General features: G+C 38.9%; 1 protein-coding gene across 1 annotated transcript; it reads right to left on the bottom strand.

The window, feature by feature from the left end:
- Positions 1-1,116: 1,116 nt before the first annotated feature.
- On the bottom strand, positions 1,117-11,123 carry PRPF38B (pre-mRNA processing factor 38B). Its single transcript, XM_011965949.1, has 6 exons — positions 10,120-11,123; positions 7,207-7,275; positions 6,777-6,928; positions 6,634-6,694; positions 4,092-4,315; positions 1,117-3,766 (listed from the first exon to the last, which is right to left on the bottom strand). The coding sequence occupies exons 1-6, from the start codon at positions 10,393-10,395 to the stop codon at positions 2,908-2,910; spliced, it is 1,641 nt and encodes a 546-aa protein (XP_011821339.1). The 5' UTR covers positions 10,396-11,123; the 3' UTR covers positions 1,117-2,907.
- Positions 11,124-18,926: the final 7,803 nt, after the last annotated feature.

The following is an 18,926-nucleotide window of genomic DNA, read 5'->3' as shown; positions in this document are numbered from 1 at the left end:
GAACTTTAACAGGCAAAGATATTAATACATGCAAAGGTGAAATCATTTCAGTGAGTTCAAAACTGGATGGAGGATGCTAATTGTATTAAGCTGTATTAAATTTTTTAAAAATTATACTTTAAGTTCTGTGCATAAATTACACTTTAAGATACATGTGCAGAACACACAGGTTACCTAGGTATATGTGTGCTATGGTGGTTTGCTGCACCCATCAACCCGTCATCTACATTAGGTATTTTTCCTAATGCCATCCCTCCCACCTCCGACAGGCCCCAGTGTGTGATGTTCCTCGTGTCCCAATGTTCTCGTTTCAAGAAATGTGAGATGTCTTTCATAGCCACTTGTTTTCCCAGTTTCTTAGGAAGCCACTCTCCAAATAAATCATGCATATATATAGCAATAACTAGCACAATTTACATGTTCTCACACCTACCATAATTTTCCTCAAAAGCAAACATATTTAAAAATCATAAGGGCCGAGCATGGTGGCTCACACCTGCAATTACAGCGCTTTGGGAGGCTGAGGTGGGTGGATCACGTGAGGCCAGGAGTTCAAGACCAGCCTCGGCAACATGGTGAAATCCCATTCCTACCAAAAATACAAAAAATTAGCCGGGTCTGGTTGTGGCACGCACCTGTGGTCCCAGCTACTCAGGGGGCCAAGGTCGGAGGATCACTTGAACCAGGGAAGTGGAGGTTGTAGTGAGCAGAGACTGCATCACTACACTCCAGTTTGGGTGACAGAGCCAGGCCCATCTCAAAAAAACAAAAAACAGAAACAAACAAAAACAAAAACACCACAAGAAAACAAATGTAGTGACTATCATCAAACTATCAATCAAAGTGATAGTTCTTTCACCTCCATTTGAAATTATTTAAATTCTTTCCACATTTTACCTAAAATACAGTCAGATAAACATTTCACATGGAACCATATCCAAAGTAGTAGCACCATAATTTAGGTATGCTAAAAATGGATTTTCAACACAAGACAAATCTAGTGGCTTTCATATTATACAATATGTTTTCTAACTTCTGGGTGTCTATAGTACTAATTCACTTGATGCTCAATTTAAAACACAATGGAACTTTCTTAAAAAAGAAAAAAGCGTATCATTTTTTGATGAATTCATTTAATGAGATTTTTCTAAAATGGAGTGGTACAAATGTTAAGCCCACATATGGAGGACTCTTGCAAGTGTACTCGTTTGCTCCATTTAACACTTTTGCAAGGTGGCTTCTGAGTGCGCATTAGTTGGCCAGTATAACTAGTGAGATAAAACAAACGTCAGGGTGCGTGCTAGGTTCACTACACTGTCAGAATACTCAGTTTTAGCCCTAGCACTGACAACATTACTTTGGGCCTCTATTTTCTTTTCTAAAAAGAACTGGGTGAATTATCTTAAAGAATTTCCTTCAAGTCCAAATTTTTAAAAATGCTAATATATTGTCCAAGTAAAAGATATCCCAATAAACATCTTTGACATGGAACAAATTAATCAAGTGACACGTAACCACTGACAAACGGAATTGCCATTATCAAGAATTCTAATAAAGATTATTGATTACCACATGCCCAATCCCAGTCTCTGCATTTCTTTAAAATTCACTTGTCCTCTGGGAACTAAGACATCCCTGTACACAAAGTGCGACTCTACTGACGTTTCATCAATTTCCACAATAAAAACATGTTTTTTTAAAAAAAAAAGTTAACAAATGGGGGAAAAGCCAAGACCCAGGATAAAGGATTTAATCCAGTATTTATTCCACACTCATGATGGTTCTCTGTAATCAGAATACAAGTCATAAGAACAATCTATCAAATTTGCTGATAGTCTTAAATAATGCAGCACAGCATTACTTTTAATACTCCTCTGTTCTAGATTAAGTTTAAAAACTCAAACAGCAATCTCCATTATCAATAAAAAAAGTTTGGAATTTTAAAAAAAGGACACTATATCAAGCTGTTTCATAATTTAAGGATTTTTCATTTATAAAAATGCTTTGGAAGCTTGACACTTGAATCTGTTTCTCTACTCATTTGCCCCACCCTCTCCCAATTACATGTTAGTATAGGGTTCTGCAAGAATGCTAGGCTTTAGACATTAATTTTTTTCTTTAATATAGTACTTTAAAATCTGAGAAAGAATTCAAGAAAAAAGGATTACATGTCATGTATTTTTTTCAAATAAAAAAGGAAAACTAAGTGAATAAATTTTAGGCATACTAAGTGTCCCTTTGAGGTAGAATGCTAAAAGGACTTTTGATGAAATCACAGCCTAAAAACCTCTGCATCAGAAACTAACTTCTCATAAATTCTCTCTAAAGGTAACTGTGGAGAATATTAAGTGTAACATATTAACAAGAGCCTTCCAAGATAATATACAGTGGACAAGAATGTTAATCCTACAATGCTGCCTTCATGTACATTGGCAGCACATATTTTTCCTACAACAGACATCCAAGTTCCATTCTCAAAGTCTTTAGCATTCTATTACGAAAAGCACAGCCATGCTAACTTCAGTACACAAACCATAATCCCACACCTACAAAACAAAAATAGATTAGTGGCAGTTTATTGCCTTATACAAATTTAACCAACATGGCAACCATGCCAAAGGAATTAAAACATTTTCAGGACATATGTACAGACTGTACATTTCAAAAACAAACAATAAAAATGCAAGAACAATCTGTGCATCATGTATCAAACTTAACAATTGGGTGAAAACACCAATGCAATAAATGGAATTACAAAGGCACTTCCCTACACAAAAGAGGAAATGAAAATGCAGCCTACAGGGAGAGCTTGAGGAGTGCGAACTACTGCACAATCTCAACTTGGGGGAAAAAAAGCAGATTTAATCATTTATAGGATTCAATGTGATCCACTTTTACAAAGTATTTTCACACAGTCTCATCTTTGTTTTTATGCTGTTTTTCTTGGCTCTCTCGTTCTATACTTTGGCTCCTTCGACGATCATGTTTGTCTGACTGGTCCTTACTATCACTGTGATCTCGTTTGTGGGAACGTTCTTTGCTTCCACTACGCTTTCTAGATTTTTCTTTGCTGGGACTATGTTCCCGTTTTTTTGATTTTTCAACACTGTCAGTTCTTCCTTGACTGCCACTTCGACTTCGTTTATTTGATTTTTCTTTACTTTCATTTTTATGTTTACTTGATTTCTCTTTGCTTCTACTTCTACTTCGTTTCCCTGCATTTCTACTTCGACTCCTACTTCTGTGTTTCCTTTCTCTGCTTCTGCTTCTACTGTGTTTTTTCTCTTTCTTGGAATCTTTTTTGTCATCTCTGTGCCGCCTATCATCTTTGTCTTCTTTATGTTTCTTCTCTTCTACCTCTCCCCTACTTCTCTGTTCCTTGGACCTTTCTCTTGATCGCTCTCTCTCTTTTTCTCGGTCATTTCCTCTTTCCTTATCATAGTCACGATCTCGTCTTCTACCTCTCTCATTTTCTTTCTCTCTTTCTCGATCCCTGTCCCTTCTATCCCCTTTCCTATCACGACTTCGACTGCGACTTCTATGCCTTTCCCTACTTCTGCTGCGCCTGCGTTCTAACCCCCGGTCAATACTTCGGGATCTTCGCCGTTCTTTCTCCCTTTCTTTGGCTTCACGCTCTAGTCGCTGGCGTTCTTTCTCTCTTTCTAATTCTCTGTCAAAACTAGAAGACCCATGGCCCTCCCGATGATGACTTCTACTTCTTGATCTTCTTGGGGACCTCCGTGGACTCAGAGATCTCCTTGGAGACCTAAGGAAGGCGGAGGGAGAAAGAAAATTTCAATGAATAAAACATGAAATTCTTTTCATAGTAATTTTCAACAGCATTATTTATTCAGGTCCTCATGCTTAAGTCCATGTCAAGAATCATCAAAGCAAAAAAGTTTATTGTTCTCATTTACAGATGCATAATGTTACAGAAAAAGCCCTGAAAAGAAGAAAATAATCTTTGGGGGGTAAAAGTGACAAACTAATAAAATGAACAGTAAAATTCCTAACAACGTACTATTTCTCAGAACCATTAACTTTGTATAAAACATATATAAAAAATAAGCATAATTCAAGAGTGACATTACCTTGAACGTCTGCGTTCAACATGTCTGTCTATTTCCTCAGCACCTTCCTTCCCATCTTTCTTGATTTTTCTAGGTCGGGTTTTAATCTGCTGATCAATATTCTTTTGAACTGGAACTGGAATTCTTGGAAACAAGGTAGAAAACCACTCCAGTTTTGTGAGAAAAGATCGTAGCATTTCTCCAATGGTCATTACACAGCCTCCACCAGCCTTCACATCTAGGTCCTACAGAAACACAAAAGATACCCTAGCCGTCAAAAAAAGTATTTCCATATATACATTAATACTATAAAAATATTACCATCTTTGGAATCTCAATATAAAAAAACTAACAGAAAAATTTTATTTTCGTATCCTAATCTGACAATGAATGAACAGAAATATTTGGGCTTAGTGTGTGCATGCAGGTGAGAACAAACCCTGCAGCCTCACGGGCATAAAGGGAACTGATCTCACTCAGTTAACAATATGAAAAAGCCCCTTACATTTCTAAACTATGCGGAACGATTGACTTAAATTTACATTCCACATACCTACTATGTATTTATTTCTGTGGACATATTTGCACACATCATATACCTTGCACCATAACCTAGCTACATATCATCTACTTTAGATAATTCCTGTCTAACGGTTATCTTTTAACAGCTCTAATATAAAATGAAGCCCTAATAAAACTGGAAGCAATAGCAAACCAACTGCCATGAAGCAGTGAGGTTTCTAATTTAGTTATGTAGAAAATAAATAAATGAACAAATAATTGGAAACGCATAATCCATGATGACCATTGTCTCTGAAAAGGGTCATTACCGCATGAAGGCCTTCTTGCTATGCCCTCTCACAGCTCAGGACATGTTAGTCAGCTATTGTCAGTCCCAAACCTATAGTGCAAGCACACAAGGAAAGTGAGATTTGTTATCTAAACAGGAAAACAAGAGCTAAAGGTAAAACTGCTTGCACTCACACACATTTAAGTGTTCAGATATACAGTATATCCAAATATAATCGCTGCAGATATCTAAGGAAGAAAACAATAAGTTAGCTTAAATAGAGGACCTCAGATTTGTAAACACAATAAAAAACATAAAATAGAGGCATCCAGAAACAAAACCAATACAACACCAATTATGATGAGGAACATGCTTTTTTAAAGACAGAAGGGAGAAGTGCTTCAGTATGAAAAACTCATCTAAAGATAGAAAACCCTTAAAGATTGTGATTTAAAACACGTTTTGCTGCTTCTGAGTTATTAAGTAACTCAGTTAACTGGCAAAAAGAAAAAAGAGTAGAGAAAAATAAAAATTCTCCATGTCTAAACAAGATCTTTTTTTTTTAAGGTGTGCATGTAATAACAGAACACAATAGATTTCCATTAGAACCATCCTTAAATTCAATAAATTCTTTGGATGAACTCTGTAAATAGACTACTGACATACAGCACTCAAAGTCTTTATGAACCTTAAAACACAAAATAGCAGAGTGGGTAGACAAATGGACAATACAGCTCATCATTTCATTTTTGAAATGTTAGACTTCACCATGTAAGTAAATTAATGCATATATGACATTTTGTTTTGAGAAAGGGTCTTACTCTGTTACCCAGGCTGGAGTGCAGCGGCAATGATCTCGGCTCACTGCAATTTCCACCTGCTGGGCTCAAGTGATCTTCCCACCCCGGCCTCCCAAAGTGCTGGGATTACAGGCGTGAGCCACTGTGCCCAGTCCTAGTTAATTTTTTTTTTTTTTTTTTTAGAGATGAGGTCTCACTATATTGCTCAGGCAGGTCTTAAACTCTCAAAGTGTTGGGATTACAAGTGTGAGCCACCATGCCCAGCCAATGCATACACAATTTATTTTTTATTATTCTCCTCTAGTATATGGTATATGCATGCATATATGATTTAAATCTAACTTAGTATCTCAGATTTCAAATTAGGGAGACTCAAATTACAATTTAAAAAAAAATTCTTTTTTAAAGGTACATGTGGTGTACTAGGAGTCAGAAAGCTAGAATTAAAATTTTGTCACCTTGAACAAGTCATCCAAACACTTAGCCTATTTATGTAACACCCAGTTCTTCAATTCAGCACTTCTATGCAAGTGGGAATACTGATATATGGAAGAAGTTAGAGGGTGAAGAACTGAAATGTTCCAGAAGAAACAAAAGCTACAATTAGTATTCCGTGTGCATGTATTTTATTATCACCTCGATCTTAAGCATGCCCCATCTTGAAAAATCACTATTAACTATACAATTCAGGATCAATGCAATACACAGAACATAATTAAGAAGTGAAAAATTTCCAATAATTACCAAACACATTTAAACAATTTTAAAACAAGAAAATAAAACTTCAGAAATTTACCCTGAAATATATAAAAGCCATCAGGTCTCAGTAAAAGGACATTAATTCCAAAAGTATCTGACTGAAATAAATTTAACTACAGGAAATTCTTGAAGACATTAAACCACCAATAAATAAAAGATAATAAAAATATGAGAGTAATCAGAAGAAAACAAATTATTACCCTTGTTGACATACCTCTTCATCATCAAGGAAGGATTCAAACCAGTCCCATAGATCTGTAGGGGGCTGTGTATATCTAGAATTACAAAAGACTACTATTAAACATATGTGAATTAAAATGAGATATTTCCTGGAAATGTACATAAATGTACGCTCACCTTATATACATAAATCCAAGAGCTCTAATATATGGAGAGTCTGTGTGTGTTATAAGACCCATCACTTGCTTTCGAGTTAACTTCAGGGTAAATAATTTGTATAACAGGCAAAATGCTGTAGAAACAATTCCTCCTGTTCCAACACCTCGAACCTTTAGGGGAAACAAGAGTTAAGAAAAAGCAGTAAAATAATTAACAGACTCTTAACACCAATTGATTAATCCTGTTAGGTATTAATAACAAGCCATAATCCAGAACTAAGAAACAAGCATTAAAAAGTAACACTTTTCTAACCCTATTTCACTGAACACTTGAATTTAGATTTAAAAAATTGTCACTCAAGTATATAATTGACAGGCCTCTAGTTCTCTAAATATAAACTTAGTTATCAGAAACAGAAAAACTGAAAAATGCACGTACTTCTACTTACCCCTCCGCACATCCCTGTCTGGCCCGCTGTTTTCCTGCTTCCTTTCTCCCATGGTTCAACGTGCGTGACCTGAAAATAGAAAAGAGGAACACAACAAACATTCATACTTTGAATTTGTTTAAAAGCCTGATAAAAGTATACCCAAGTCCATAATAGAGCAGCTCTTCCAAAATTATTTTGGCATTAAGTATATGTTTACTGACATTAAGTGTGTAAATCATTTTTGGAAAAACTGCTTAGACATTTAAACAACACCCAAAAGCTACTAGGGTTTAACAAAACCTTAATAGCTTTGCAGAGGAGAAATCCCACTAAACTGGCCTTATAAAGAGCTGATATCTATATCTGGGAGTCAGAAAATTTCCATAGTCTCCCTTGGTTGCAAAAACTATTTGATAATATTTTAACTTTGATAATATTTGATAATATTTTAACTTATGAGTTGCTTTTAAAACATTTTCCTTTAAAAATGGATTTAAGTCTCCAATTTAAAGCAAAAAGTATTAATGACGTTTAAGCATTAATTTGAAATACTTGAAAATACCTTTAATAGTTCAATTTTATTGTAATTTAAAATCTACATTATAAAATTAAGGAAAATTACTGGAAAAATCTCTAAAACAGTAACAGGTTACTTGTGATGCAAAATTATGGAACTTTTTATTTGTACATTTTTTTCCACCAGGGTCAGGTTTATTCCTGATTAAAGATAAAATTACAAAGGCCACACTTACAGAGATCATTGTTGTAATTAAGCTTCAGCCTAATTATGTGTGAACCAATCCAATTATTCCCCAGAATATAAGTTATGTCAAAAACTGAGTGTGATTAGTCACAGGCATATACTAAGTATCATCAAAGATGATACAGCATCATATTTGCTATAAGGAACATCTTACAAAAACCATTCCTTATCTAAAAATAGCAACAAGAACAACAAAAGAATATTAGCTCTATAATAGAATCCAAAAAGGCCTTTTGGGAAGACCCATTTTTGTTTTTTTAAAAACATACAAAAAAAATCCTGTTTTTTCACTACGTATTTCTAAAATTCTATTTCCACCCGCACATGGTAAATTTTGTAGTCCTGAATAATGGCTTCAGATAGAAAATCATGCATTTAAGTTTAAGCACTACACTATTTCGCAGTGCTTTAACGTTTCCTTTACTCCCCACAGACTGCTATGTAAAAGATGTTTCAATTCCTTAAAAGCTAGCCAAAGTCAGGGTTGGATGTATACAAAATAAAATTACAACGTTGGAAACTTACATATTTCAGTGAGTATTTGATCTGAACGTCTTAAGTCCTGATAATATTAGTAAAAAGCTGGGTCTATTAGTTTTTTAACGGAATTTAAAAACAATTCCTGGTAGAATCTTGTTTCAAAACACATTTGAAACTTAAAAACGAGACTTTCCTCTATTACATTAACATTTTGCCTATGTTAGAAAACAGAACCTGCCGCAAAAAGAGCAGGAACCCAATTTTCAACTGCTTAAAGTTTACTGCATAAATAAAGCTAAGGATTAAATGTTATTCACCATACTGTATCCATGCTAAAAAGGTCTTACCTTTTAAAAGCTAAAAAAACTAATTCATAGAATTATAATCAGACCTACTCTCGTAAGAGGATTCCAAATTTATCTGTGTACTTTATCAACCCAAAGTTGAACTGTATTCCTCAAGATATGTTTTCTATAAAAAGCAACTAATCTCTCAAAATCCTTCAATAACCTAATTACTCAACTAGGGGAAAAGGTGGGCAAAACGAAAGAGAATGTCCTTTTGTTACCATCTCTACAGGTACGTTCAAACGAGAGAAAACACTTTGTGTGGTCTGTCAGGTTTTTAAAAGTCAATATAGACAAAAATGGATTGTATATTAGATGCTCTGGATAAAATATTTAAAGACCATTAAGGCTATTATTAATATTCTTTAAAATAGAAATTAACCTTTGGAGGCCTGGAAGGTATTTTTTACACTACCTAATTTGCAGGGAAGTGGAAAAAGCCTACCTAACTGGTGAAGGACCAAAAGCAATGGCCAAAAAAAAAAAGAAAAAAAAATCTAATTAGCCGTTCATTTAACCAGGGAAATGCATTTATGGCGATTGAGCATGATTAATAGTGCATACCTCTACCTGCGACCCTGGGCTGCTCCGAGCCTCGCTGCAAGACTGAGTCAATCCTGCTAACGAAACAAGAACTGAGACAAGAGTGCAGTGAGGAGGCGCCAGGTGAGCTCCCCAGCACAGCCAAGCCAGCACCGACCCTGCCGCAGAAGCCCAGGGCCCAGATAATTCTAAATTAGCCCAATGCACAGGTGGCTGAGACCTCTTACTCCTGACTTCCTGCTGGGAAAATTTCCAGGCCTTCTGTACACCTCTTGAAATGGCACCTCTCCACCCTCATCCCCCCAACCCCACCCGACACACACGCACTGACCATTTCCCTGTCTGGATCGGATAGTGAGTACCAACAACACGAGGCCAATACTGAAGTCATTACACGCCCTGGCCAGGGGTGAGCGGGAGAAGCACCAACAAGTTGGCGCTCAGTAGATCCACGTCAAAAGGAATAATTTTAAAGCTGTAAACTGGAAAGGCTTCTGTTACTCTTTCCTCCTCTCCCCAATCCCTCTTGCCGAACTCCCCCCAGGGGTGGGCAGAAGGTTGGGGGAGGAGAGAGATCAATAGTGGCGGGCTCTCCCGGCTCTAAAAATCTAAAATGGAAACGAGAGGGCGGCCCCAGTCCGACCCCTCCCAGAGAAGACTACAGGCCGCAGCTCCCCCTCCGCCGAACCACCTTCCCCCACCCACAAATCTTCAGATTTCGGGGGCCGCCTTCGCCCGTTTCCTCCATACCCCCTCTTCCGAACTTACCCCCAAAGCCAAGGCCTACACGCTTCGTACCTTAAAGTAGATCTCGTCCACCACCTCGTGGTAGGTCTTGAGCTCGTAGAGCTGTACTTTGAAGTAAGGCGACGACAGGATGTTGGTCAGGATCATGGGGTTGAGGTTCATGGTCTTCTCGTTGCCCCAGAGCGGGAGCACATTGCCCTGCTTGCCCGAGACCGCCGGCTTGGTAGCGCCGCCGCCGCCGCACTGCTGCTGTTGCTGAGCCGCAGCAGCGGCGGCCTGGTGCTGCGGCTGCGAGTTGCCTGTCAGCGCGGGGCTGTTGTTAGCCATGTTGCGGCGGAAGGAAGGAGGGAGGGAAGGAAGGAGGGGGGGGAGGGGGCCAAGCTCGATCTCGCTCTTCGGGACAACGGTCTGGGACCCTACTCCATGGAACGTCGTCGGGAGAAGGGGCCGCCTTGCTGTGCCCCAGCCGGGCAAGAGAGGGCACCCAGGGCGCCGACAAAAGGACCCCGGGCCGAGAGCAAACAGCGAAACCCAGTCCGCGAGAACTCCACGCAGAAGAGGAGCCGGCGGCAAGTGAGCTCGATCTCTTCCGCCAACTGCCCCTGGGAACAAGATGGCGGACCCGGCGGATATGACGCCACGCACCCCAGCGTTCCAAGCTGAACTGTCGGCCAATCAGAGACGCCCAGGTGGGCTGGAGCGTCCTCTTCCTAGTTCCCCGCGTTCTCTGCACCCTGAAGTCGCTGCAGTGACCTCCCTACCTGACTCTTAGGGGATTTCCCCTGAGAATTTGGGGGCCGGGGGGAGAGGGTGGTAGGCTTAATCCGTTGTTGTTGTATTTTGACTGGGGGCTTGATTTCTTTTGTCGAGAGCTGAACCAGAAAGGGTTCGCATGGCTGCGATGTGCTTGCTAATATCGTGACTCTTGACTCCTGCAGAGTATCCGAGAGGGTCTCCTGGCGTCTGTTTTAAGGTTCTCTGGAAGGGACAATGGTCAGGGACCCCACTCCTCCGGGAGATTCTGATCAAAGGTCACGTCCTTCGCCAGCCTCTAGTGTCCAGCCAGAGGTCTTAAATTTATTCAACCGTAAGATTGAGATGACATCTGCCTGGGCTGTTGAGAGCACTGAAAAAGCTAATATACTTGTGGCGCTTAGTAGACTGTTCCAGGCCTCTGGTAGGCGCCTTTTCTTTTCTCCCTGCTCCGGATCTTTCGATTCTAGGAATGTGTTCGGAGTGGTAAACATTGGGTGAGATACTGTGAAATGGGAATGGGGGTGTGAATGTGTGGGGAGTTTGAATGTTGCAATCTTAACTTCAGTGGCGCATACACAGAGGAGAAGAAAAGAATGACGATGGAAACTTTCGGGAAAATCCCATCTGGATGAAAATAAACCAGGAGGAGAGAGAGAAGACAAGCAGAAAAGTAGGTAAACCAAGAGACAGTTGTATGACAGAATACAAGGAAACAGAAAAAAATAATGAATTGAGTGACTGATTAATGTTTAGAGCTGTACAGTACAAAAGTGGTAATCCTGTCCGGTTCCTTTGTTTTAGGTTGCAAGAGAACTAGAACCCTAAGAGGAGAAGCAGTTTTCACCTTCTTAGTAGCAAATCTTGTTTTTCTCTATAGTGGTTTTTATTAACTTCCAAAGGAAAACTGAAGATCCTAACCCCTGTGTCATGAGTTACCACGTTAGAAGTCCATAGAAAAAAAATTTTTTGAACCCAGTTCTTTTTGTGTATATATTTTTTGCCTTGATAATAATAGTTTATTGAGTTTATCGAGTGACACATTGCCTAATCGTATGGCTTATTTTTAATTCCTCAGATACATGATCTTTCTGTATAGTCTTAAACAGTCTTTAACCCTAGTCACTTTGGATGAAAAGCTTGGTAGAGAGGTTGAGGTTGATATCTAAGTGTCAGTGGCATCAAACTCAGGGAGCCAGGTATTATGATAAAGTGCTTAACATATTCAGTGAATCCCTACAACAGGCTGAAGATGTTATTTTTATCACCATTTTAAAAAATGTTTATTCACTTGTAATTGAAGACCTCTACGCTGCACATATATAAAGCTGTAAGTTTGGTTTGATCAGTTTTGACATATATGTATACCCATTAAACCATTACTACAATAAAAATAATCTTCCGTCATTCCCAAAAGTTTTCTTGTGCCCTTTGTAATCCATCTCTCTTTCCAACTTCATACCGAAGCAACCACTTTCTGTCAATAGAGACTATTTTGCATTTTCTTGAATCTTAAATAAATGAAATCATACACAGTGTTCTCTTTTTTTGCCTCCTTATTGCATGTATCAGCAGGTTGTGTTTTTTTAAAATTACTGATTAGTATTCTGTTGTATTGGTTTATCACAGTTTTATTTATCTAATCATTGATGGGCACAGCATTTTCATTTGTAATAGCCCCAAATTAGAAATAGTACAAAGTGTTAAAAATGCTGTGAACATTTGTGACTAGACAGTGTGGACTTTTTTTTTTTTTTTTTTTTTGAGACAGAGTCCCACTCTGTTGCCCAGGCTGGAGTGCCCTCTTTCAGCAGGAAGTAGCCAGATAGACTTGACACCCCTCTTCACTATGCTATTTTCTCTTTCTTGAGACCATGATATGCAGCAGGCAGACATGAGCATGGGGGAATATAAAGGGTCCAAGATATTTGTCAGGGGAAAATGAGCAGAGCAAAATCACCTGGTGACCATCCAGCAGGCCCTGGAGACAAAAACTTCCTATCTGAGGATTTCAAAAGTAATTAGACTTCCCTATTATCTAACACAGGCATCTGGTTCCAGTTTTTTCCCCCCCAAATTTATAACTAGAATTTCTATACATCCCTCTTGAATGCATGCATATCAAAACTCACTGTGTGACCCTTGCTGACATTAAGGCACCAGAATGTCTACAAATGTAATATTTATCATGACCTACATGGCTAATATGGTCCAAATTGCTTGTAAGCTCCCACTTTAAGGTCCATAAATATCCCTAAGGAAAAATTCACCATGGCACACTCAGTCCTCTCTTGCTGAGGCACCCCACTGCACTCTTCTGCAGCATTCTATTTAATAGAAGTTTCCTTTTTAAACCTATACTGTTGTCTGTAAATTCTTCTTACCAACCCAAGAGTTGACCACTTTCTGATGCAGGGGCTCTGACACCTCACTCGGTGTCATGCCTATGGCGTGAGGTAGGGTTGATATTCATTTTTTCCCCCCGACAGGTACTGAGTTCATCCAGCACAATTTGTTGAAAAGACTTTCCTTTCCCTTTGGAATTGCTTTAACACTTTGTCAAAAATCAATCAACCCTGCCATGTGTGGATCTACTTCTGGACTGCGTTCCATTGATCTTGGTGTTTATCTTTTCACTGATACTAAACTATCTTAACTACTATTGCTTACAGTAAGTTTTGGAATCAGGTAGAGTACAAGTATCCCAACTTGATTCTTCCTTTTAAAAGTCACTTTGGTTACTCTAGTTCCTTTATATTTCCATCAATTAAAAAAAAAAAAGCCTGGCATATTGATATGTATTGGTGTTCAGTGAACATGTATCATTCTTGAATAAATGATAAGAAGATTAAAATGGATTGCCATGTGTAACTAAAATGACAGAAACTGAATATGTGATTGTTCAGAACAACCACAAATCTAGGGTCACATAAGAAGCCATTGACTAACGTACCCAAGAACTAAAAATCTGAAACGATTGGTGGTTTGTGCTAAAGAGTCAAGGGTGTTAGACAAAGCTACCCATCTCCTTGGTTATTATTTCAAAACACTGAATCAGACGAGTTATGAATTGAGATTTAAGAATTACCAGGAGTTAACTAGGTGAATAAAGGGGAACAGATATTCTAGGTAGGGCAAACCTGTGCAAAGGCTGTGAGTCACAAAAGAACAGATGGTGTGTTTGGAATGGGTTGTCACTATTAAGGCACTCAGCCATTTTTTCAGGGGCAAATTAAAAACCAGTGGTGGCTTGGCATGGTGGCTCATGCCTGTAATCCCAGCACTTTGGGAGGCCAAGGCTGGTGGATCACTTGAGGTCAGGAGTTTGAGACCAGCCTCGTCAACATGGCGAAACCCCCAAAAAAGAAAAAAAAAAAAAACAAAATTAGCTGGATGTCATGGCTCATGTCTGTAATCCCAGCTTCTTGGGAGGCTGAGGCACGAGAATTGCTTGAATCCGGAAGGCAGAGGTTGCAGTGAGCCGAGATCGTGCCACTGCACTCCAGCCTGGGCAACAGAGTGAGACTCCATCTCTAATAATAATAATAATAATAATAATAATAATAATCAATAGTGGTTCATACTAATGAATAATGGCTGAATAGTGGGGCTGAATATCTGCTTGTCATCTCCGGCCACCAGAGGAAGGGTCTATGCCTTCCATCTAATAATTCCAGGCCCCAGTCACACAGTGATTGACATATAGTAGATACTAAGTAAATATTTACTTATTGAGAGAACAAATGAATGAATGAATTATTGGTTCTACTTGGCTGGAGAGTAAGACTGATCCAAAGCCTTTAATGAATGTGAGAAGAGTCCAGGAAGTCAGTTAAAGCCATGTCAGGGGAAAGAAGATATATGTCTCAAAGATGCAGCAGTCTTATTCAAGGGGGGAGTATTATAATGTAAGATAACATAAGAATGAACCTGAATTATTTAAATTATGGCCATTTGATTATGGCATGGGGTTATATATTTTAGAAAACTTTATGTGAAAATTATTGAAGTTATCTAAATTCACCTTGAAAATGTTATAGTAGTCTTATATTTAAAAATCTAACCGTTAACTTTAATTCCCATGAAGAATCTAAATTCTGATACAATGTTTGCCAGGGACATTTTTGTGTGGTTGCCAACTCTGTAGCATGGCCAGGGTTACAGATGGAAGTGATCTGCTCAGCAGATGGGTCATAAATTTGTTGATACTGGATTCATTTTAAGCTGCTGCTAAGAAATAAGAAATATCCAGAGGTTATATCTCAACCATTTGGAAAATTACACAAGGGGAGATAACTGTCACTATCTTTTTTTTTTTGAGATGGAGTCTTACTCTGTTACCCAGGCTGGAGAGCAGTGGTGCAATCTCGGCTCACTGCAACCTCCACTTCCTGGGTTCAAGTGTTTCTCCTGCCTCAGCCTCCTGAGTAGCTGGGACCACAGGCGCCTGCCACCAGCCCCGGCTAGTTTTTGTATTTATAGTAGAGATGGGGTTTTGCTATGTTGGCCAGGCTAGTCTTGAACTTCTGGCCTCAAGTGATCCTCCTGCATCAGCCTCCCAAAGTGCTGGGATTAGAGGTGTGAGCTACCGCACCCAGCCCCCCGCCTTTTTTTTTTAAGATGGAGTCTCGCTCTTGTCACCCAGGCTGGAGTGCAGTGGCGATCTCGGCTCACTGTAACCTCTGCCTCCGGGGTTCAAGCGATTCTCCTGCCTCAGCCCCTTGAGTAGCTTGGATTACAGGCGCCCATCACCATGCCTGGCTAATTTTTTTTGTATTTTTAGCAGAGACAGGCCTTCACCATGTTGGCCAGGCTGGTCTTGAAATCCTGACCTCAGGTGATCTATCCACCTTGGCCTCCCAAAAGTGGTGGGATTACAGGCATGAGCCACTGCACCTGGCCCAGCCTCTCTTTTACAAGACAATTCTTTGTATGTCTGATCAGAGACAGAGTACTGGGCTGAATGGGTGATTGTCACATCCGGGCCCAAATGAGATTAGGTAATGGATTCCAAACCTTTTTTTATTTTTTATCCTTTTGTTAATTGCTTTTGCTACAAAATGAAGTCAGGATAGAAGAGTTCTGACTGGTCCCTTCTTTATTTGGCCTTTATAAACCCATGGATCCTTGTAAGTGAAATTCTCTCATTCACAGTGCTATTGACAGGGCAACCCTATGTGGCCCATGATTTATACCAAGGGACCCTGGCTCTCTCACCACAGCCAGTTGGACCACAGGTGGCACTAATCTACATGCTAGCCAGTCACCTGTTATATAGCTTCCTTGTGAATAGATGATCTAGGGTTTCCAGATCCTTGTAGGAATCTGAATGGGGAACGTAATCAAACAGTTAGCAGTAGGCACTAAAACAGAAAGAATGGAATGAGATAGGGAAGGAAACATTCAGGTTCATACCCAGGTTCTGAGTAAGCAGTATTACAAAATAAGCAGGCGCTATGAAGTGGAGAAAAGATTAAGTTCTCAAGTCAGTATACTATGAAAATAAGCATAATCAATATTACCCTTTAAAAATTTGTTAAATAACTTACAAGTAGTACAATCACATAGTTTTGTGAGGTTCTCCTGTATACGTGGACATTCAGATTGTTTTAAGGGATTCACTTTTTCACTTGCCAGGTCCTCAACCTTTATGCTGTATTTGTATCTAAAAGCGGTGATATAATATGTTCCTGCCTCCTCCTCTTCCACATTGCAAAAGAAAGGTACACATCTCACTCATCCAAATCTCATAATAGTGCATTGTCTTGAGGTATAAAAACCTCAAGGTACCAAAGTGCCATTTTTTAAAAATGGTGTTGGAAAGACCAGGTAAAATTTCCTTTTGCAAGTCAGGTGGTTTCCAATGTGCTGCTTTCAACAAAATAGGTGAAGGACCTAACCAAATTGTCCACTGAGAGATCTTTAAACATAATTTTTTTTTTTTTTTTTTTTTTTTTTGGAGACAGGGTCTTGCCCAGGCTGGAGTGCAGCAGCCTCTGCTTTCTGGGCTCGAACTATCCTCCCACCTCAGCCTCCCAAGTAGCTGGGACTACAGGCATGTGCTATCATGCCCAGCTAGTTAGTTTTGTTTTTTGTAAAGATGGAGTCTTGCCATGTTGCCCAGGCCAGTGTTGAACAGCTGGGCTCAAGTGATCTTCCCACCTTGGCTTCCCAAAGTGCTGGGATTACAGATGTGAGTCACTGCACCTGGTAATTAACCATAATTTTTGATGAAAGCTCACCAAGTCATGTTAGCATGTAACTTGGAAGTCTTTTAAAGAATTGTCACACTGCTATAACAAAACTTTGAGATCCATTTACTCACATAAAGGAGGTTTCTCAATACATCTAATAAAAAAATAGGGATAGTATTGATGCTAAACTGTCTCATTTTATAAATCATAAACAGCTATATGAAGTAATTGCTAAAAAGACACATCATCTCATCAAAAGATATAGTTATAATAAAATGCTACTTTTTGTGTTTAATAATTACTTATCAATATTTATATGTTATTTTGATATCAGTTATGTCCTAAGAGTAACTGTTTAAACAGTCAAATAAAAGAAAAAAATTTCAGAACTTAACAGCCTTATTGGAAATGAAACATTTTTAAAACGTAGGTAATTTTATATAATAATGTGACCAATAGGAGATGTCTGAACATAAAAACATTTGTCACTAGGATAAAATTTTATCCACTCCATATCCAGATAAGGACTTTCTTGCTAGCAAATACCCTTAGTTTATTACCACATTTATAAGAATCACATGTTTGCTTGCTTTCCTAGGAATATTTATAAAGGAAGAAGACAGATTATAGATCTTCTACTTAACTCCTTCCTTCTCAGTCATTGATAGATGAAAAATGGTGTTTCATTGTTTATTTTAATTTATATTTTGAGTGATGTTGAATATTTGTTCACATGCTTATAACTGATTTGCACTTCTTTTTCTGCCTCATATAAATAGCAACAAAATATTGAAAAGCTGCAAAGTAGATGAGTCAAGTAGCCGTTACCTTAGCAGACTTGAGAAAGAGGAACCTTAGCAGGCTGTGGAGCAATCTGATTTACACAGCTAAACCCTGCATAAGGCTCAGGAATTGGGAGCACCATATAACCCTAGAAGAGAGCATGATGGGCTAAAAATATGAGGAATGGTAGAAAGTCTGTTATAAGAATCAGTGAGATGCGGCTGGGCGCAGTGGCTCACGCCTCTAATTCCAGCACTTTGGGAGGCCAAGACGGGCAGATCACAAAGAGGTCAGGAGTTCGAGACCAGACTGGCCAGTGTCGTGAAACCCCGTCTCTACTAAAAATACAAAAATTAGCTGGGTGTGGTGGCGTGTGCCTGTAGTCCCGGCTACTTGGGAGGCTGAGGCAGAAGAATCGCTTGAACCTGGGAGGCTGAGGTTGCAGTGAGCCGAGATCATGCCACCGTACTCCAGCCTGGGTGACAGAGCGAGACTCCATCTCAAAAAAAAAAAAAAAAAAAAAAAATCAGTGAGTTGCTCAGATTCCTTCCCTATCATAGTAGAAGCCCAGAGATTTAGCTTTGTAAGAGGGTAAAACATAGATTCTCCAGCTTGGAGGACACCGGGCCCATTTAAGCGTGAAGATCTCATGTAGAAAAAAAGCAAGAAAATTAGAGGACTGACCTCTGAATAATGGGAGCTCATAAAAAGATAGGGGAGGAGATAATCAAATAATTTAATCAATAATCAATAACTCAGTGCTATTTATACTCTTTCAGGCTGACCAATTTATTTGATTCATATTAACTGTAAAATGCCATTTTCTAAGCTTTCACAAATGTTGGGGATAGTCAAAGGGCCTTTGTTCAGGTGATTAAAGGAGGGGGTTTGCATTACCTCTCCCCTAAGCAATCATACCAAAGTGGCAAAACTAAAGAACTACGATTAAAAAACAACAAACCAAAATGGATAATTTATAGAAGCTGTTCAATGATCTACTGATAAAGCTCAATAATCATATCTTAAGTTGTCAGTGTATAAAGGCTGAGGCTGTAATTGGCTAAAGCTCTAACTGGCTAAACTACCAAGGCAGGAAAGCCCCCCTTACAAGCAAATATAAGATATATA

This window comes from Mandrillus leucophaeus, unplaced genomic scaffold (genome assembly GCF_000951045.1).
Source record: "Mandrillus leucophaeus isolate KB7577 unplaced genomic scaffold, Mleu.le_1.0 Scaffold1189, whole genome shotgun sequence".
NCBI classification, from domain to species: domain Eukaryota; kingdom Metazoa; phylum Chordata; class Mammalia; order Primates; family Cercopithecidae; genus Mandrillus; species Mandrillus leucophaeus.
The sequence above is the reverse complement of the archived record's forward strand: the minus strand, read 5'-3'. Positions and strand labels throughout refer to the sequence as shown.